Raw genomic sequence first — 22,311 nt, 5'->3', positions numbered from 1 at the left:
GCATAGAAATTTTAACTGGGACAATGTGATTTTCTCAGATGAAAGTTCCGTGTGACTGTTTCCTAATACACTGAAATTCTGGACCAAACGAACTGAAAAACTTTGTATCAGCGCCCAAAGTACAGTCTGAAATTTAACGTGTGGGGTGGCATATCTGTGTTAGGGGCAGCGCCCCTCTGTGTATTTGAAGGGAATATGAACAGTGAGCGGTACACAGATATTCTCGAGGGACATTTACTTCCATCTGCTCACGTGTTCTATGGAATTTTTGGATTTTCCAGCAGGACAACGACCCAAAACATCGTTCAAAGCATTCACAGGCCTGGTTTCGGACCTAAATATGACATTATTAGATTGGCCATGCTATAGCCTTGACCTAAATCCAATATAATATTTATTTCCTCCATTCTGAAGAGTACATTCTGAACACAATATCGATCTTTCCAGCCTCAGTCAGATTTATTGAATAATAAATCATCGTGTCCTCCAACTCGGGTTTCAGCGCAGACTTGTTGAAGATAGTTTAACTTACACGTGATCAGTTGTGATCCACTAGCGTGATGTTTGACTGATACAGTGGTGACGTCTATTGCGGTAATGGAGACGCAGGTCAGGGGACGAGTCATGTCCTGCAGGCGACAGATATTTGTGTCACGCTGGATGTTATCAGGCGTGGACACTTGAGAAGATGTACTCTACCGACAACTGCTTTGCACATTTAGTTTAATTTACAGTCGTTATACAACAGAGACTTACTCTACCGACATTGTGTTTCACGCCAATCCTCGACCATCTTCCTGGAGCAAGGGAATTGACTATAACGGTCCAGTGGTCGGTTATCTCCCTTACCATGGTTCTCCACGTTATTGTGACAAATACGCTGGCCACACTCCCTATCACACTCTGTCACTCGCTCTCGTTTCTCGGCTGAAAACCTGACTTGCCCTTGCGTGTGTTTGTGACGGGTGTAATTTGCGAACACCTGGTGTCATCACCATTTGACTGTGATTAAACAACGCATGCTTATCATATACTCACCAACATTGAACACGCACCACTTACAAAGGTTCAGATTACTAAAAGCACGTGTAAGCAAGTGTAATAACAGATGGACGACTGACAAAAATAACAACACAGAAAAGACGCTCATTCCTTCAATTGTTCCACAGTCAGAAAGGATCAAACACACGTGGGGTCAAATCGAAAAGTCAGTATCGTGTGTGACCGCCATTTGCATTGACACATGCAGTGCGTCGTCTCATTGAGGCAATAAGGACAGAGTTCTGGAGGATGGCGTTCCACTTCCGCAGTAGTGCAGCCTCAAGTTCCCGGATGTTTCGCATCTGTTGTCGCCGCGACAGACTGACCAATTTCGCCCCACAAGTGCTCAATGCTCAGATACTGCATGGAAAGTCTAGCTGTCTGTGCCCGTGCGTTGTCCTGCTGAAAAGTGATTAAAGAATGGTACGACGTGATTCTGAAGAATCTGGTCACGGTTGTAAAGGGCATTAACTCTCCCTTGACAGATATGAGGGGCAGTCGTGTGATTGTAACTTATTCCAATCCAGACCATGACACTCCCAGCACTCCCACACACTCATCAGCATAACGTTCACGACGTCTACGCCAAAGACGTAATCGGCCGTCAGCATTACGTAGATGAAGACGTGACTCGTCAGTGACTACCACACCATGCCATCGTTGTAACCTTTACTGAACATGCCTGTAGGCCCATTTGACACGCTCATTACGGTGTCTGTCAGTCAGAATTGGTCCAACGTAAGGACGTCGAGCATGGAGCCTGTAGCGTATAGGCGGCGTTGCAGGGTGTCAGCGCTGATGACCCCACGTCGACCTTGAACTAGTGCAGCAGTCCTGGCAGTCGGCAGTGTTCGATCACGGATATGGTCAAGGTCAATATGGCGATATTCGTGGAAGGTCACTGCCGATCTTCTGATGTCGTCTATGAAGCCTAACGATGGTGGAGCGGCCAAGTCCAAGTTGTGGAGCAATATCCCTGCTGCTGCTGGTGCCAACCTGAATCATGCCTTGTGCACGCTCTCCGTCGTGAGGTGTTAACCTCGACATCTGTCCTCGTTTCACAATCGTTAGTGAAGCCACAGGGGCTTGTATTGCTGAAACTAATACGTCCTGGGTCCTACGAGCTTACACTGATATCCATATACATATAAAGAAAGATATCAGTGTACGCTTGTAGGACCCAGGACGTATTAGTTTCAGGTTCTCATACACCTCGTTTAATGTCACAGTCACAGAAATTCGCGCTTTTTTCATGGCGTGGCTGCATGTTGATGCGTTTTGGAATTATGAGTAATACTGTGAAAAGGAGTTTCTATCTACAGCATTTTTTCAACTGGACATGCCCTTCGCCTTCATGTTAGCTATATTCATTGATCATTGTCATGCTGAAATCCATTTTGATGAAAATATGGACAATTTTAGACTGGTGCGTTTTCAACCTGTTATTATACAGTCTGGGTCGTACAAAGGAATTCTCACGAGTTTCAAGAAAAGTGGTGAAAGTCCTGTATAACATAAGACGTTTATACAACATCAAGTTTACAGGCGCGGCGACTGATTTACAACACAAGGTAGTGTTGCTGAACAAATACCACACGGAATTCACTTCCGGTATGCTGACGTCAGTATCCCTCTTCCTTCCTCAAGCAAGGGTTTTATTCACGTGCATCTGCCAATCTGAAACCGGAAATATTTTCTCGCCTGACCCAGCGGAAAACATTTAATTCGTGCTCATGTAATTCGTGTCAAACAACCACTCATCATTTATATACGTGACTGAATACAGGAGGCTTTTTATTCTTTTCCTTTCTTTTGGTCTCCATTGAAAGTGTTTGTCAGTGATCTTCTCAGACACGTAGAATTATCAGACCGAAACTAGCCGGCGTTGCTAGCTTGGCATAATGGAGTATTTAGCTTAAAAACATAAGATATTAAAAATCGAAAATAAATAGAGAGAAAAAGAGACTGACAAGTTTTTTTTATATCATCTACATTAAAATTCGCTTTGAAAATATGTAAAACTTACAGCAAGCATTTGCAAGTAAAAGCGTCCCAAGCCTGGGTTACCAAACAACTGAAAGCGTATGTGAGCGGTTGTCTTTACAGTTTTGTTTCAAATAATCGAGACTGGACTGGACCATCCCGGGTTTGACGCCACGACCAGCGATATATACCATTGGGATACGATGTGACACCCCAAGTCAGTGAGCCTGACCACCCGATCCCGTCAGTCCCCTCTTAGAAGCATTGTTGCTGAAGATTAATTCTAACTCGGATCTGCAGGGAAGTTGACATGACACACAACCCTGCAATGAATCCTAATGGAATAACTCTGTCGAGTAACCATCAAGGCATCGTTCATCAAGGATAACTCGGGTCTCGGGTTCATCAAACATACCTGTACACCAGATGATGACACAATCTACCTGATATATGCAGTAACAGTGTTGTTGAAGATGCCTTCACAGTCGGGTATATCAAGGCCTGCACTTTAGCTGGCTTTTCAGCAATATGTTTCTTGATGTACAGGGGCATAACAGTTACTTTTGCCCAAACCCTGTATCATACGCAAGCTCAACATTCAGCTTTGTTACATTCTCAATGCCCATCAGAATTCAAATGTTCTGCTATAATGTATCATGGAAGTTGGGAAGACCACCTGACCATCTTACTGTACCTACCTTGTACATGTACTTCCATTAGGTATGTGGACTCTTATCTGTGTTTATACTACTTATTGGTGTCCATAAAAGTGCGACTGCTTAAGTTTATGTTGAAAAATAACCTTTGATCATGATCAGAGTGAATCTGCGAAACAACCCAAAATAATCAGGTCCTGGCAAGCCAAAGGGACGCAACTCATCATTGCTAACTTTAGCACCTCAGCTGACTGGCCATGGGTCCTGCCTTGTATGAGTGAGCGAGTATGGTTTTACGCTACTTTTAGCAATATTCCAGCAATATCACCATGGGGGAATAGAAATGAGCTTCACACATTGTGCCCATGTGGGGAATCGACCAGGGTCTTCGGTGTGATGAGCGAACACCTTAACCATTAGGCTATCCACCACTCACTCGAAGTCTTGCATGAAGAGTAAGTATGTGTTAATTACAAGCGAAACTAGCACATGTAGTTCATCTATCGGCCATTAACTGGCATCACAATATTTCACCAGACTTCATGAGCTGGTGTCAGAAAATGTTCTTATACTTGTAAACCAAGTATTAGCCAACCAAATTGTTGCATTCACCACTAGTATAAGATAGGGGAGGAAATCCCAGTAACCACGGTGACGTGAATGATTTGATGAAGCATGACTGTGTCACATTGATCTGTTCTCACTTATTATTTGAGGGGTGGTGGGGTAGCCTAGTGGTTAATGAGTTCGCTCGTCACTCAGAAAACAAAACTCACTCACTCACTCTTATTTGTGAAGATCACCATGTGTATTATCAATGTTAATCTTTTCAAATCCTTTGAGAACACCATATTCATTTGCTTGAAAAAAGAGCAGTGTCTCACTGACATAATATGGTTGACTTTAGAACACCACTTAAAGACATTTAGAAGTATTTTTGTTGAAAGTTTTAGGATATAAAACTTGCCTCCTATACCTTCAGGTTAGTGGTTTATGATTTATCAATTAATTAACATATAACAATACAAACATTAAACTCTTCAGGTAATTTGGTTTGTCTTAACTGACATCCCACCCCAACACACCCCCACCCACTACAGAAGACAAATAGTCCTTTGATGCTATCCCACTAAGTAGAACGGGCCTAGAAACAAAACTATTTTCTTTGCCATTTGAAACTGCCTGTTTGTATCTTCTGATACCGAAATCAGATGTAATTTCGAATTTCACTACTCACTCATAATTAGAGGTTAGAGTGGAACTGGGGAATGGACACATGGAAACATGGAAACACTTCCAATACAAGTGCAGGTCTCAACCTGTACACTGGGGATGTAGAAACTGGTTGGAAGAGGAAGTCCTCTTCTGCATAAGAACTATTTAATAAGTCATGCTCTTCGTTAAGTCGCCAACTGTCATACATGGAATTACACTTTCTCAGTACACGAGTCAGTAGTGGCAACAGCAGTAACTGAGTGGGTTAGAGGGCTGACTTTGTGTGCTTGCGATTAAGTGCCCGACTCTGAGGGTTCGATTCCCAGATCGGACTCAACCCAATAAAAAAGTACTAGAATCTGTACTTTACTGAGAAAGAGTAATCCCCAATATAACTAAATAGCATTGTTCATACAAAGTTTCTACTTTATCATTCTTTTTAAAGGCTTCCACAATTTCATCACTTCCACATGTTTCTTGGTTGTGTTGCCAGCAGGTGTGTTTGTTGCTGGTCCAACCTGGGTACACATCATCATCGCTTCCATCCTCCCACTTTACACCTACAGTAGAACATTTCTATCATGGTTTTTTTAAAATAATCCTGTAAAAAGAAAACTTTCAAAGTAAATATCAGTCCTCACAGTTCTATATTTAATTCTTATAACAGAACTTCATGGATTTATCTTCTTCAAGTTTTGAGTCACAGTTCTAAACCTTGGAGTTCACAGGGAAGAAATGGGTGAGAGGCGGTAAGTGATAGGGATTTATTAGATTGTTCCTGATCAAGCTTGTAGCTGTTGATAGATGGGGACTTCTTTCATACAAGAATATCACCAACTGACACCTAGCCTGGGTGTTCCTTGTATGATGCATGAGTTGTACGAGTTAAACCCTGGAACAAATACCAACATGTATATTTACCCTGTGCAGTGACATCTGGAACACATCTGCAGCACACATGGCACATATCCAGACACCTCCCCACTTAAACAGAACACATCTCGGGCACCATACTCAGTATATCGAAACTCTCATCAAATCTTATAACAAAATATATTTTATTCTGAAAACTTAACATCATCTTCAATAGGAAGAATATATACTTAAAATGTTGGAACGTCTGTGAAAAAAAATTCACAGCCATAAAAATATTTGTAGTAAACACACGGCTGCCTCACTGACTTTGGCACATCGAGGTCCACGTAGAAACAGCCCCACTGCTGGGACCAGCTGGCAGACGGCCACTCCATAGAATTACAAGCACATCAAAGCTTGCTTGCAGGGGTCACTTTGGCCTGTTCCTATGGTCAGAACAACAAAATAGACATCATTTGCAACTCTGTAAATGGGAGTCTTGCAAAGAGGCATGGGCTTGGACTTGGTTCCTGGAAAAGGCCAGCTGGAACCACAGTTGAGACACATACAACCCATGAACGAAGTGCTGAAACTGGACTGCATCAGCATGCCTTCAAACACAAAACACCAGCAAAAAGCTCTGGGTGGTTGTGGACATTTTCCTTTCCACTGACATAAAACAAACACTGTGGCTTTTCTATGAGGACACACTAAGATTTCAAGGACAACAGGATGAAAGGCTTGGGCCAGGTTTCCCTGAAACTTGTTGTGGTTACGGTTTCTAGCACATCTGGGCACCACCATGTTTCCCTGTTATTGGGATCGACGAACATGGCTACCAGCGCACACCCACCCTGAGACAGGTTTCATCTCATTCACTGGCTGCTTTCACCACATTCACTGGCTGGTTCTACTGCGAGGGGCACCGAAACTTGAACAACATATGGATAATGTTGATCTTCAATTTTGAGAGGACAATTCCTCTGTAGCTGTACTTCACACTACAAGAATGGACGCCAAATGATGGAATTTTGATGGAGTCAAGAAGGTTTTGAAGAGTTACATAACTGTCTTGTCGACTTCTATGGGTGAGGAATCACCTTTGTCACTAAGCAGCAACTGAGAATTCCTTGAAATAAAACTTTTCACATTTTCACTGGTGTACAGCAATTGCCTTCCTCAACCACGGAACGATTTCATCAAACAATCAAAATCACATTCATTTCACACATGTACGTTTATTTCACATACCTAAAAGAATGAGTACACATCACTTGGGAAGCAACAAGTAAAACCATCTGTCACAATACTGAAGCACTGGTCCACAAAATATAATTAATTCAATTTCTTGATCCAACAAGGCTCCTTCCGGATAAAGAAATACCACAAAAACACAGGCTATTATATTAATGAGTATGCCATGCACGTATTACACAACACATATAATCTTGCCATCATCTGGGAAAGCGCCTCTTCCAACTACAAGCGGAGTAAGGGTTAGCCCTAAACCGACATAAGCCTTGACTGGGAAGGCCACAGCTAGGCTCATCACTGGCAACACATCCTACACTCTCCGGGAACAGTTTCCAGCATTCTAATTTCCAACTTTGACAACATCTTGTATTAAATTTTGAACACAACAGTGAATCAGCTCATTTTCCCCCAAACCAATGAATTTCCAAAACACATCTTTCAGATTTTCACAAAAGTGAGTTCATTGTGTTGAACTTCCTAATCGTGCATACTTTCTGTTGGAAAAGAAACTTGCTTCCGTTAAGAAAATCTAAACGTTGTCATGGTTGAAAACTGTTCTGTGTGGAACTACACAACGACCCTTGTAACACTGTAACAACAAACTACTATTCACCAGATTCACGTGGCACTTCCCATGAACATTTCTTCGACTGGCTCTCACTGCTTGGAATGGAAAGTGTATGGAGCACATTGTTCACAGTTTCCCACTGTGGTTGTAGCAGATAACCACATCATAAGGAACATGTGGATGATAGAAGCTTTCCTTTTTCCAACACTAAAATTTGGCACAGTTTTCACACATCCATATTTTCGAATCAATTCCCATTTATTCATGTCTTCGGTATTAAGAATCCTCCTTCAATCTCCTTCGAAACTGTGACTTTACATGACCTGTAAAAAGTATTCTTAATTAATTACTGCAAACAGATACAAATAATATACATGTATTCAATGATAATAATCTCATTACTGCAAAAAACCCAATTGTCTTGTATGAGGTATAAAAGTTGATTTAAAATACATGTATGTTCAGTCATGCAAATAGTTGTACCTTTCTGGATTGTAGGAGCACCATCTACTTGTCACTCTACAAAGCTCACAAACAAACATAACAGAAAGCTGACTTGTCTATAATATCAATTTGACTTCTTCAGACTCTCCTTCTGTGTCGACACTGCATTAGACCTGAATCGAAACTGTGGTAATGTCTCCTACAGTTGCTGAAATTGTCATAACGTATCCTGGGCCCTTGAAGTTGTATAAGGGGTAACATGCATTACAAACTAACACAAAAAGATAAATCTGTTCTCAAGGCGGGCGAGTGAGTATGCTTTCAGCAATATTTAAGCAATATCACGGCAGGGGATACCAGAAATAGGCTCCACACATCGTACCCATGTGGGGAATCGAACCTGGGTCTTCAGCATGACGAGTGGACGCTTAACCCAGGCTACCCCACCACCCCGTCCTCAAGGTGAGTGACAACAGATCAAACCTTGGTGCAGCAACAACGTTCATTATAAATAGCTCAGAAACAAATACAAAACCTTTCTGTTTTTTTTTTGTAAAGGAATATGTAATATACTCAAGACTCATAACTACTTACAGACAGGTCTCACATTGATGAGAGGCACCTAATACACTGACACACATGTGTGCACTGATATCTTACCTCAACAGGTTAAACAGGGCTGGACGTTGTTTCATAGGATGAACTGAAATTACAAAGACAGACTTTCCTGTAAATATCATAGGAGACCAATATTACACTAATACATAGAAAGCATTGGGAGAAGAAATGAGAATTGGCACTACAGTCAAATATCCCCATATGCTAACCAGCAACTACCTAAGTACAGTAACCATAGTTACATCAATGCTAAAATTCTGTATGTCTTTGTTAAAGTAATGCTAAAACTTATCTGGGAAACACTTTCCTTTCCCAAAAAATCACAACTATTTTTTTAAGAGATGCAAATGCAAACTGTCTAAGAACAGCTGATTCTGTTACACCCAAACACTGCAAGGAATGGACTGAATACACCACAGCATCTCTCATCTGTTGGCAGTCTCCTCTAGGCTGGAGGTAGCCTCCTTGAGCAGTAGTCTATAGCATGTAACTATACAGACTGAAAACAGCTGGAGACTCTGACCTACGTCTACATGGGACAGTGCTGGAGACTGACCTACGTCTACATGGGACACAGTGCTGGAGACTCTGACCTACGTCCACATGGGACACAGTGCTGGAGACTGACCTACGTCTACATGGGACACAGTGCTGGAGACTGACCTACGTCTACATGGGACACAGTGCTGGAGACTCTGACCTACGTCTACATGGGACACAGTGCTGGAGACTCTAACCTACGTCTACATGGGACACAGTGCTGGAGACTCTGACCTACGTCTACATGGGACACAGTGCTGGAGACTCTGACCTACGTCTACATGGGACACAGTGCTGGAGACTCTAACCTACGTCTACATGGGACACAGTGCTGAAGACTAACCTACGTCTACATGGGACACAGTGCTTGAGACTAACCTACATCTACATGGGACACAGTGCTGGAGACTCTAACCTACGTCTACATGGGACACAGTGCTGGAGACTGACCTACGTCTACATGGGACACAGTGCTGGAGACTCTGACCTACGTCTACATGGGACACAGTGCTGGAGACTGACCTACGTCTACATGGGACACAGTGCTGGAGACTGACCTACGTCTACATGGGACACAGTGCTGGAGACTCTGACCTACGTCTACATGGGACACAGTGCTGGAGACTGACCTACGTCTACATGGGACACAGTGCTGGAGACTGACCTACGTCTACATGGGACACAGTGCTTGAGACTCTGACCTACATCTACATGGGACACAGTGCTGGAGACTCTGACCTACGTCTACATGGGACACAGTGCTGGAGACTCTAACCTACGTCTACATGGGACACAGTGCTGGAGACTGACCTACGTTTACATGGGACACAGTGCTGGAGACTGACCTACGTCTACATGCGACACAGTGCTGGAGACTCTGACCTACGTCTACATGGGACACAGTGCTGGAGACTCTAACCTACGTCTACATGGGACACAGTGCTGGAGACTAACCTACGTCTACATGGGACACAGTGCTTGAGACTAACCTACATCTACATGGGACACAGTGCTGGAGACTCTGACCTACGTCTACATGGGACACAGTGCTGGAGACTGACCTACGTCTACATGGGACACAGTGCTGGAGACTGACCTACGTCTACATGGGACAGAGTGCTGGAGACTGACCTACGTTTACATGGGACACAGTGCTGGAGACTCTGACCTACGTCTACATGGGACACAGTGCTGGAGACTGACCTACGTTTACATGGGACACAGTGCTGGAGACTGACCTACGTCTACATGCGACACAGTGCTGGAGACTCTGACCTACGTCTACATGGGACACAGTGCTGGAGACTCTGACCCTCGTCTACATGGGACACAGTGCTGGAGACTGACCCTCGTCTACATGGGACACAGTGCTGGGGAGACTGACCTCACGTCTACATGGGACACAGTGCTGGAGACTGACCTCGTCTACATGGGACACAGTGCTGGAGACTCTGACCTACGTCTACATGGGACACAGTGCTGGAGACTGACCCTACGTCCACATGGGACACAGTGCTGGAGACTGACCCTACGTCTACATGGGACACAGTGCTGGAGACTCTAACCTCACGTCTACATGGGGCACAGTGCTGGAGACTCTGACCTCGTCTACATGGGACACAGTGCTGGAGACTCTAACCTACGTCTACATGGGACACAGTGCTGGAGACTCTGACCTACGTCTACATGGGACACAGTGCTGGAGACTCTAACCTACGTCTACATGGGACACAGTGCTGGAGACTCTGACCTACGTCTACATGGGACACAGTGCTGGAGACTCTGACCTACGTCTACATGGGACACAGTGCTGGAGACTAACCTACGTCTACATGGGACAGTGCTGGAGACTCTGACCTACGTCTACATGGGACACAGTGCTGGAGACTAACCTACGTGTACATGGGGCACAGTGCTGGAGACTAACCTACGTCTACATGGGACAGTGCTGGAGACTCTGACCTACATCTACATGGGACACAGTGCTGGAGACTAACCTACGTCTACATGGGACACAGTGCTGGAGACTAACCTACGTCTACATGGGACACAGTGCTTGAGACTCTGACCTACATCTACATGGGACACAGTGCTGGAGACTCTGACCGTACGTCTACATGGGACACAGTGCTGGAGACTCTAACCTACGTCTACATGGGACACAGTGCTGGAGACTGACCTACGTTTACATGGGACACAGTGCTGGAGACTGACCTACGTCTACATGCGACACAGTGCTGGAGACTCTGACCTACGTCTACATGGGACACAGTGCTGGAGACTCTAACCTACGTCTACATGGGACACAGTGCTGGAGACTCTGACCTACGTCTACATGGGACACAGTGCTGGAGACTGACCTCGTCTACATGGGACACAGTGCTGGAGACTGACCCTCACGTCTACATGGGACAGAGTGCTGGAGACTGACCTACGTTTACATGGGACACAGTGCTGGAGACTCTGACCTACGTCTACATGGGACACAGTGCTGGAGACTGACCTACGTTTACATGGGACACAGTGCTGGAGACTGACCTACGTCTACATGCGACACAGTGCTGGAGACTCTGACCTACGTCTACATGGGACACAGTGCTGGAGACTCTGACCTACGTCTACATGGGACACAGTGCTGGAGACTGACCTACGTCTACATGGGACACAGTGCTGGAGACTGACCTACGTCTACATGGGACACAGTGCTGGAGACTGACCTACGTCTACATGGGACACAGTGCTGGAGACTCTGACCTACGTCTACATGGGACACAGTGCTGGAGACTGACCTACGTCTACATGGGACACAGTGCTGGAGACTGACCTACGTCTACATGGGACACAGTGCTGGAGACTCTAACCTACGTCTACATGGGGCACAGTGCTGGAGACTCTGACCTACGTCTACATGGGACACAGTGCTGGAGACTCTAACCTACGTCTACATGGGACACAGTGCTGGAGACTCTGACCTACATCTACATGGGACACAGTGCTGGAGACTCTAACCTACGTCTACATGGGTCACAGTGCTGGAGACTCTGACCTACGTCTACATGGGACACAGTGCTGGAGACTCTGACCTACGTCTACATGGGACACAGTGCTGGAGACTAACCTACGTCTACATGGGACAGTGCTGGAGACTCTGACCTACGTCTACATGGGACACAGTGCTGGAGACTAACCTACGTGTACATGGGGCACAGTGCTGGAGACTAACCTACGTCTACATGGGACAGTGCTGGAGACTCTGACCTACGTCTACATGGGACACAGTGCTGGAGACTAACCTACGTCTACATGGGACACAGTGCTGGAGACTAACCTACGTCTACATGGGGCACAGTGCTTGAGACTCTGACCTACGTCTACATGGGACACAGTGCTGGAGACTCTGACCTACGTCTACATGGGACACAGTGCTGGAGACTAACCTACGTCTACATGGGGCACAGTGCTGGAGACTCTGACCTACGTCTACATGGGACACAGTGCTGGAGACTCTGACCTACGTCTACATGGGACACAGTGCTGGAGACTAACCTACGTCTACATGGGACACAGTGCTGGAGACTAACCTACGTGTACATGGGGCACAGTGCTGGAGACTCTGACCTACGTCTACATGGGACACAGTGCTGGAGACTGACCTACGTCTACATGGGACACAGTGCTGGAGACTGACCTACGTCTACATGGGACACAGTGCTGGAGACTCTGACCTACGTCTACATGGGACACAGTGCTGGAGACTCTAACCTACGTCTACATGGGACACAGTGCTGGAGACTGACCTACGTTTACATGGGACACAGTGCTGGAGACTGACCTACGTCTACATGCGACACAGTGCTGGAGACTCTGACCTACGTCTACATGGGACACAGTGCTGGAGACTAACCTACGTCTACATGGGACACAGTGCTTGAGACTAACCTACATCTACATGGGACACAGTGCTGGAGACTCTGACCTACGTCTACATGGGACACAGTGCTGGAGACTGACCTACGTCTACATGGGACACAGTGCTGGAGACTGACCTACGTCTACATGGGACAGAGTGCTGGAGACTGACCCTAACCTCGTCTACATGGGACACAGTGCTGGAGACTCTGACCTACGTCTACATGGGACACAGTGCTGGAGACTGACCTACGTTTACATGGGACACAGTGCTGGAGACTGACCTACGTCTACATGCGACACAGTGCTGGAGACTCTGACCTACGTCTACATGGGACACAGTGCTGGAGACTCTGACCCTCGTCTACATGGGACACAGTGCTGGAGACTGACCTACGTCTACATGGGACACAGTGCTGGAGACTGACCTACGTCTACATGGGACACAGTGCTGGAGACTGACCTACGTCTACATGGGACACAGTGCTGGAGACTCTGACCTACGTCTACATGGGACACAGTGCTGGAGACTGACCTACGTCCACATGGGACACAGTGCTGGAGACTGACCTACGTCTACATGGGACACAGTGCTGGAGACTCTAACCTACGTCTACATGGGGCACAGTGCTGGAGACTCTGACCTACGTCTACATGGGACACAGTGCTGGAGACTCTAACCTACGTCTACATGGGACACAGTGCTGGAGACTCTGACCTACGTCTACATGGGACACAGTGCTGGAGACTCTAACCTACGTCTACATGGGACACAGTGCTGGAGACTCTGACCTACGTCTACATGGGACACAGTGCTGGAGACTCTGACCTACGTCTACATGGGACACAGTGCTGGAGACTAACCTACGTCTACATGGGACAGTGCTGGAGACTCTGACCTACGTCTACATGGGACACAGTGCTGGAGACTAACCTACGTGTACATGGGGCACAGTGCTGGAGACTAACCTCGTCTACATGGGACAGTGCTGGAGACTCTGACCTACGTCTACATGGGACACAGTGCTGGAGACTAACCTACGTCTACATGGGACACAGTGCTGGAGACTAACCTACGTCTACATGGGGCACAGTGCTGGAGACTCTGACCTACGTCTACATGGGACACAGTGCTGGAGACTCTGACCTACGTCTACATGGGACACAGTGCTGGAGACTAACCTACGTCTACATGGGGCACAGTGCTGGAGACTCTGACCTACGTCTACATGGGACACAGTGCTGGAGACTCTGACCTACGTCTACATGGGACACAGTGCTGGAGACTAACCTACGTCTACATGGGACACAGTGCTGGAGACTAACCTACGTGTACATGGGGCACAGTGCTGGAGACTCTGACCTACGTCTACATGGGACACAGTGCTGGAGACTAACCTACGTCTACATGGGGCACAGTGCTGGAGACTCTGACCTACGTCTACATGGGACACAGTGCTGGAGACTCTAACCTACGTCTACATGGGACACAGTGCTGGAGACTAACCTACGTCCACATGGGACAGTGCTGGAGACTGACCTACGTCTACATGGGACACAGTGCTGGAGACTGACCTACGTCCACATGGGACAGTGCTGGAGACTCTAGGGGGACCTGTGGAATTAGGTTTACACTGGCCTGGACTATTCTGGAGAACAAATGTCTAAAGCAGACTAAGACACAACAGACTGGGAGATGGAGGAGGACGACTTACCTGTATGTTGACGGAGCTGCAGCACCAGGAAGGGAAGATGTGACAGACAATGGAGACACGCTGCTGATGCTGTTTAGGCATTAATATAAGAAAGCATACAGAACATTTCTAAAACAATTACAAACTGTGACACAAATAAATTCATTCTTTTCAGTACTAAAATGGATATCTTCCACTACTCAGCATCATTGTAAAAACTAAAACAAAATGTTTATAAAGATACAAATACAGGGTTGCATACCAAATCAGTATTAGCAGTGGAGTTAGTACTAGCAGTGGTAACAGTACTAGTATCTACAATTGAATGAAAGCTACGGTCAGTAGAATGTCCACCTGCCTGGCCGACTGCCCAGGACATCTGCTTTGTACAATCGTATAAACAGTGCATAACAAGAATCCTTGTCTCAAGTCTCAAACATAAAAGTCAGATTATCAGAAAACAATCAACTAGTAACATGCAGTATGTTTACAATGCAACCATGGCGACAATAGAACTTTTTATGACCCGTTTTTAACTAAGGGATCATGTCAAAACATCAAGAAACTCAAAAGTTAAGTTTTCGTTATCAACATCACCCAATCATGATTGTGACCTCAGAAAGTTGTCAGTTACTTCATTATCATCTCTAAATGTAAAACTTGCCTGTATTGCCCACTGGATGGTTGTTGATGGAAAATATCAATGAGCTCGCACCACAAAACAATAGTATTCTTTCAGCTTCATCAGTTTGATAAAAACATCCCTAACACATAGAAAAAATATGTATAATGGAAGTCAGGACATGGACAAGTCTCAAAAATTAGACAATTGCCCTCCAACAATAAATTATATGACAATGTTTGCTCAGGGTCTTATAACATGAACTGATGTTGACCTAATGATTTCCTTTACACAAGCAAAAGGCTACCAGAAGTTCTAGAAAAAATAAACCCTTCTTCCTGCTTACTTGTTACCACTGAACCACATACAGTTGTGTTCTGACAGGTAGATCCAATCACTTTAACTATTGCATAAACATGAGATACAAGATGTTTCTGCATGAAGGACCCGACAGTCGTATCCCAGTCATCATAAAGTTCAGTATCATATAGTAGTATGGCACATAACAAACAATTATTGCAAGATTGACTCGCAGAATTTCTTACAATGACGAATGAAGAAAGTGTACTAACATCAAGGGTATTATCAAAGTATTTGGGTGTAAGAAGTAAATCACATGGTTGGATGTAAAAACAGTTCAGACCGATCCACACCATGTTACACTCATGATAGTCATCGCGTAGTTACCATGGTTACAGTGGCATTTCCTCTGGTTTTCGCAATGTTCATAAATATGGCCTGTGCAAAACATTTTCATTTTGAGCCCAAATAACATCTTCATTTTGAATGTTTACAGACAGATGGCTTAATGTCATTTTTGCAGCCATATGTAAACTACACTTCGGCTTCACACAAGGAGGCACAGGCCTAATTCAGTGGACACTGAACAGGCTTTCCATGGAAACGTCAATGGACATAACAACATTTCTGAATCAAATAACTCAAATTATAGGAAGAGAAAAGTTCACCTAGAACTTTACCTACAAACTCAGGTGGAAGCTACATCAAATTAAAGCTTTTAAAAACGATATAACAAAGACAAAATGTCTGTCACAAGGTCTTCCCAAGCACAACTACGCAGCTCCAAGGACAACCACTACCACCAAATAGTCTTCTTTAGCAGGATCGGCAGGGAGCTGAGGTGCACGCTTCTGGAGAAAGCTGTACCCAAATGTGCAAGGAGGAAATGCATGAAGCACACCAACATTGTTCTTGTCCTGGGATGGATTGGGAGGGAGAGAGATCACACCAGCAGCTTCCTTCTGCTTCAGGTAAGTCACCAGATTCTTGAGAGGTCTTGGTTGAATGGATCCACTAGGGTCCTCATAACTCTGTACAGTACTTGGTAATGCTAACAGGATACAATGGCCATGTGCCCCAGAGCTCTGAATGCGACGACCTACATCATCCAGTTTAGGTTGATCTAATCGGAGACGCTGAGTAATTTTGAGAACAGGGGATTCTGTTGTAGTTGGGTCTCTCATCAAGTTGTCTACTATTGTCACATCCCCACTCACCACATGCATACGAGCAGCGAATGAACTACTTTTAAGTATCAATGCACCATTCCAAGCAACAGGTAAACACTTAGCTAAATCAGACAATGAACCAACGTGGTCAGAAATATTGAGCTCCTTGTCACCTTCAAGTCTCCGCCCATTCCGCCCCATTCTTTCATCACATTCTTTCCCTGATTCACCACTAGTCCGCCGAAAAGTATCATGGTCCTTCATTCCTTCAACGCCCACCGAATTCACGAGGTCTGTCTGGTGACCTTGACCTACCAGAACGATGAATACCAAGCTCACCTGGAGATCTAGGTCGTCTCTGACGCTCACTGTGGTCACTTAAATGATCCCAATCATCTCTCCTCCGTTCAGAATCACGTGGATTGTCAGGATTGCGATATGCATTCATTGGATCACCTCCAGAAACATGCCAATCATCACGACGAGATCTCCGGTCAGCTAGACCATCAGAACCTTGGCCTTTCCATGGACCACCCTTTTCTCCAACTTCAAAACCTCGTCCCTGGTCCAAGTATGGGCTGTCTTGCTCGGACACATTTGCAGCGATTGTGTTGGGGTCTGCAAAATCCACACGAAGACGTCTGTTGTGTCCACCCATGGGCCATCCACGCATGTCCTGACAAGCTGCAGTTGCAGCATCAACCCCATCATATAATACATATGCATAGTTCTTGCCATGAGGCCACTCTATCCTATGAATCGCACCAAATCTATCAAATTCTCTTTCAAGTGTATCATAACTTACCCAAGGTCCAAGCCCCCCTACCCACAAACAAGTTGTTGGAGTCACCTTTCCATAACCAATCTTACACTGGAACTTTCCAATATACTTTCCAGACATATCCACCTTCGACTTGTGTGCACAATCTAGATTAATGAATTTAATGAAAGCATATGCATTTCCCTGACCTCTTTGGGGTCTTTTAATATCAATGTCTTCCACACTCCCATACTTTTCAAATATCCGTCTCAATTCACCATCAGTAATATTCACATCCAGATTTCCTACGAACAACGTTCTTGTTGCTTTATCATCAAATTCAGGATCAACATGATCTAAGTGATGAGGAAATTTCTCATTTGGAGCACGTGGACGATCAAGTGGTTGTCCACCAGCAGCAGCGGCAACAGCAGCAGCAGCAGCAAAGGCAGCAGCATCCCCTCTTGGAACAAATTCTCTCCCTGGCTGCATGGGTCTGTCGCCCCCACCTCTGCCTCCACCTCGTCTATTTCCCATCATGTGGGGTGGAGGAGGGGAGCCACCTGACCCCATGCGACCTGCATGGCCATAGAACATGTCACGATTATTATATTCACTATTTGGGCTGTTGCTACGAGTTCGCTTATTGAAAACTGGGTCCACTCTTACTTGACGTTCAAACAAAACAAGCTTAGCTTTTGCATGTTTTGCAACACGAGCGTGTTCTGGGTAACGGAAGTTAACATATGCCACTCGTTGGTCGCCTGAAACAGTAATTTTCACGTTCATTTCCCCGTACTTTTTGAACTCCTGAAGCAGGGTATCCCTCAACAATGGATCAGGGATTTTGCTTGGAATACTACTTATACACAGGGACCTGTAATCGTGAGATTTCGACTGATCACGAATTGGAGCATACCCCTGATCCATCATTCGATCATTTCTGTAGTGTTTACGTGGGTGATCCATCTCTCCGCGGTCAAAATCATCCCGACGTGGAGGATACGATTTGTTGAACTTCCCACCCCTCTCTCGCCGATCAAAGTCAGGGCTCAATCTGTCGCGCATGGAGTCGTGATCTGGTATTGAATATGAAGAACGTGATCTTTTGCTTCTTGGAGAAGCATCACGATCTTGTTGTCGTTTCATGACGGTTGTTCTCCAAAAAAATTGCTGATGTCGCCGAAAGCTTCTGTTTCACAGCACCGCCATCTTGGGTTCATTGAATAAATTATTTATTTTGTACTTGGTCATGAAGCACGGCTATTTCACAGTGATTCCCACCTTCTGTAACTGTTGAATAATGCTGGTTTGCCGAAAAGTTACACTGAACAACTGTGCAAATCGTAGAAATGAAACACTCACATGACTATATTGTAGCGCGCATTATTCCGCATTCCGGAAAAGACACATCAGCTTCGCGTAAGAATACATAGGTGGGATTTGGCGTGGAAACGGAATTACCTCCCCTAGTCCACGCTCCTTCCAGCGCGTGACACCTCAACGAATGGGCTGACGCTGTGAGAGGATTAACAGTAGCGACATGCAGCGACAGGCTCACGCCGCATAAAGCCCCTGTTGTGTTTCGCTCCTGCACAAGTCGCTAAAATTATATGAAAATCAAGTAATCTAGCTAATACCGACCGCTTTTGCCTTGTCCAGTTTATATAGGCGGTCCAGCAACAAGATATCAATGTGATAGAATGAATGGATAGCAATAACATATATATTTATACTCTCCTGGACAAGTACGGGAACATGAAATATAGATTTTATAATCGATCTCTTGTTGAAACAGCAGGCTTCTTTCAGAGATATAACGGTTTCAGAAACAAACGCTACCCCTCCAACTTTGCTATTCCTCCATGTACAGAAGGGGTCATTCTCGGTTTGAGGATTTCAGTGAAAAGTCGTCAGGTCGGCGTGTGCGTTTATTAGATGCCCATTGTCCATAATGACACGTAAGCTCTCTACTCCGCTCTAATGAAGTATTCAGGATCTAGCAAGTTTTTGTGCAGCCATAGTTTTTCAACAGCAATTGAAAAACCGGATACTCCTTCAATTAAAGCCGGAAGCCCACATGTTATTGTTTGTTTTGTTCTTTTAAGAAATAAAATGTTGCAAACATGTACTTTTTGTTGCATATAATTTCCTTTCATTAGTGACGATTATGTTTTTGAATGACTAATGGAAATGGAATATAAATATTTATAGTACTTGCAATTCGAGTGTACAGTCCACTATATTTAAAACAAAACGCAACGCTTAACACTTCCTCTGACATATACCATTCCTATATTACAACATCAGTGAGATACACGTTGCTGATGTACAGAGACAGGTTGATGCATGGACGTGTGTGTGTGTGTGTGTGTGTGTGTGTGTTTTACCTCTTTGGTCATGTGGAGAAAGCATCCTTCTTCGGATCAGAAGGGTTCTGGTTTGAATCCCATTACGGGATTTCTTGGCCACTACGTAATTATCACCACCTTCAGTGAAGTATAACAATAAGTTGCCGACACAAGCACCACGCTAACCCGGCCACCCGCATGCACCAATCACCGGCTTCGTGAAACAGCCGTTAACCGTTCCTCCTGATACATCCTTATACTGATCATTCTAAATAAAATGATTGTTTTGCACAGCTACATTTGTGTCATCTTACGTTTCTTCTAACAGTTTTACAAATGTCCGATCATTCGTTTCTACAGCATCTGTTTTTCACGACATGGGTAAACGCCTGGCCGGCGTTAGACTTTCCCAATTTCCACAAAATAACACCTTTGTTTCAATGTTCATTTTACTGAAATTCACTGTCGATGCCATGCCTTCGTGCGCTACATCATTTAAACATGAAAGACTGTTGTGTATAAAGTTACAGAGGCAAATAGCTTGTTACAAGTTATGACAGGAGTGTCTACTGCGAATGTTTACAATTGTTGCAGTATGTGATTTTCGCCCTGAAACTGGCACTGGATGCAGGATGCGCTCCCCTCCCCGAAGCCGGGACTGGTGTTTGAACAGGAATCACCATGTTAGTCTAAACAAGATCACGTGACCTGATGGATCAGGCTTGTGCTTTGCAAAATGCTTATATATGGTTTTACGAATTAGAGAAGACAAACGTTTGATGTTTGAATTAGCGCTACCACATACCGACGTGAGGCGGGACAACGTGACCATGCAACTATTTTTGCTTCAAGCGAGGATTTGTATCACCATGGTAACTTGTGACTCCGTACAAGTTGTTTCTGTTGTGAAAGTTTCAGTGTTAATGCTGTTATACATACGGGCATATTCAAATGCTCTGTTTTACATACTGTACATGTTGTATTCTAGTGCTCTGTTTCACATACTTTTTAAATTATTTATTATATATTCTAATGCTCAGTTATACGTACTGTTATATTCTAATGCTCTGTTTGCATACTGATGCATTCTAGTGCTCTGTTATACGTACTGTTATATTCTAGTGCGCTGTTATACGTACTGTTATATTCTAGTGCTCTGTTATACGTACTGTGATATTCTAGTGCTCTGTTATACGTACTGTTATATTCTAGTGCTCAGTTATACGTACTGTTATATTCTAATGCTCTGTTATACGTACTGTTATATTCTAGTGCTCTGTTATACGTACTGTTATATTCTAATGCTCTGTTATACGTACTGTTATATTCTAATGCTCTGTTATACGTACTGTTATATTCTAATGATCTGTTATACGTACTGTTATATTATAGTGCTCTGTGACATATACCGTTGTATTCTACCGTTTGAACAGCTTTGTGTTTGACTTTCTCTACAGTGGACCATGCAATGTAAGATAACAAATTCATTTTTTCGAATCAAATTCAACATCATAAAGCATAGCATACGCAGTTCTAAAACTCTTCACACAAAGAAGAAAATACCCTACCAAACAGCCATATTCTAGACTCTGAAAAATGTAGAAATAACCGTGTGTGAAACGTCGTTGACACGAACTATGGAACAGGAACGTCTTTGGATTTGGCCTGAACAAGGTTTTCTGCGTGTTTTTAAAACACGAATGAAACATGACTGAAAGACAAGTACCGCTGTTGAATTTAAATAATGAATAAGCCCTATAAAAATATACAATTAGTACGATTGTCAAACACTGGAAGGAAGTTTTCATTGATGGGCATTTTAGAAGTTATGGTTAAAAAAAATGATGATACTTTTTATGGATATACAATTCTTTATTGTGAAAGGCAACGTTTCGACATAGATTCTAATGACGATCTCAAGCTGACAACGACACTAGAAATAGAATCTATGTCGAAACGTCGCATTCACAATAAAGAATTGTATATCCATAAAAAGTATCATCATTTTTCACTGGAAGGAAGGCTCTGGGGTCTCTGTACAGGTTCGATAAAGTCAGATAACTGCAGTAAATAAACAATAATCTCACGTGGCCCCCAGGCGCAGCATGCTATAGGAAAACAGGAAAGTCCTTCGACACCATTGTGAAAGGCATCGGTCGAGAACGTCAATTTGCCTTAGTTCATCTCACCACATTCATGTTTTTGACAAAACTTATAACAACATTGACTGCATAGGTAAAGCTCAGATGTGTCAAAAGTCTGATTTCGTGGGAACGGTTTTGGTAATATTTGTAGATGAGCAAGTCTTTCTTTGGAGATTAAGTAATAACAT

General features: G+C 44.3%; 1 protein-coding gene across 1 annotated transcript; it reads right to left on the bottom strand.

Moving 5' to 3' along the window:
• Positions 1 to 5,934: 5,934 nt before the first annotated feature.
• On the bottom strand, positions 5,935 to 19,690 carry LOC124278765 (RNA-binding protein spenito-like). The gene is made up of 4 exons (XM_046714536.1): positions 17,174 to 19,690; positions 14,799 to 17,100; positions 8,677 to 8,719; positions 5,935 to 7,895 (listed from the first exon to the last, which is right to left on the bottom strand). Exons 1-2 carry the CDS (start codon positions 18,775 to 18,777, stop codon positions 16,473 to 16,475), a joined length of 2,232 nt encoding a protein of 743 aa, XP_046570492.1. The 5' UTR covers positions 18,778 to 19,690; the 3' UTR covers positions 5,935 to 7,895; positions 8,677 to 8,719; positions 14,799 to 16,472.
• Between the last annotated feature and the right edge of the window lie 2,621 nt (positions 19,691 to 22,311).

Source organism: Haliotis rubra, unplaced genomic scaffold (genome assembly GCF_003918875.1).
Source record: "Haliotis rubra isolate DU_JTF1 unplaced genomic scaffold, ASM391887v1 Scf241, whole genome shotgun sequence".
NCBI lineage: Eukaryota > Metazoa > Mollusca > Gastropoda > Lepetellida > Haliotidae > Haliotis > Haliotis rubra.
Note: the sequence above shows the minus strand (reverse complement) of the source record. Positions and strands in the feature narration are given on the sequence as shown.

Excerpts from the sequence above, each read along its gene's own strand:
- LOC124278765 (XM_046714536.1), bottom strand. The coding sequence starts at position 18,777 with ATGAAACGACAACAAGATCGTGATGCTTCTCCAAGAAGCAAAAGATCA. Across the intron at positions 17,101-17,173 it reads CATCGTTCTGGTAGGTCAAG|TGGTGAATCAGGGAAAGAAT; the intron begins GTCACCAGACAG and ends TCGGCGGACTAG.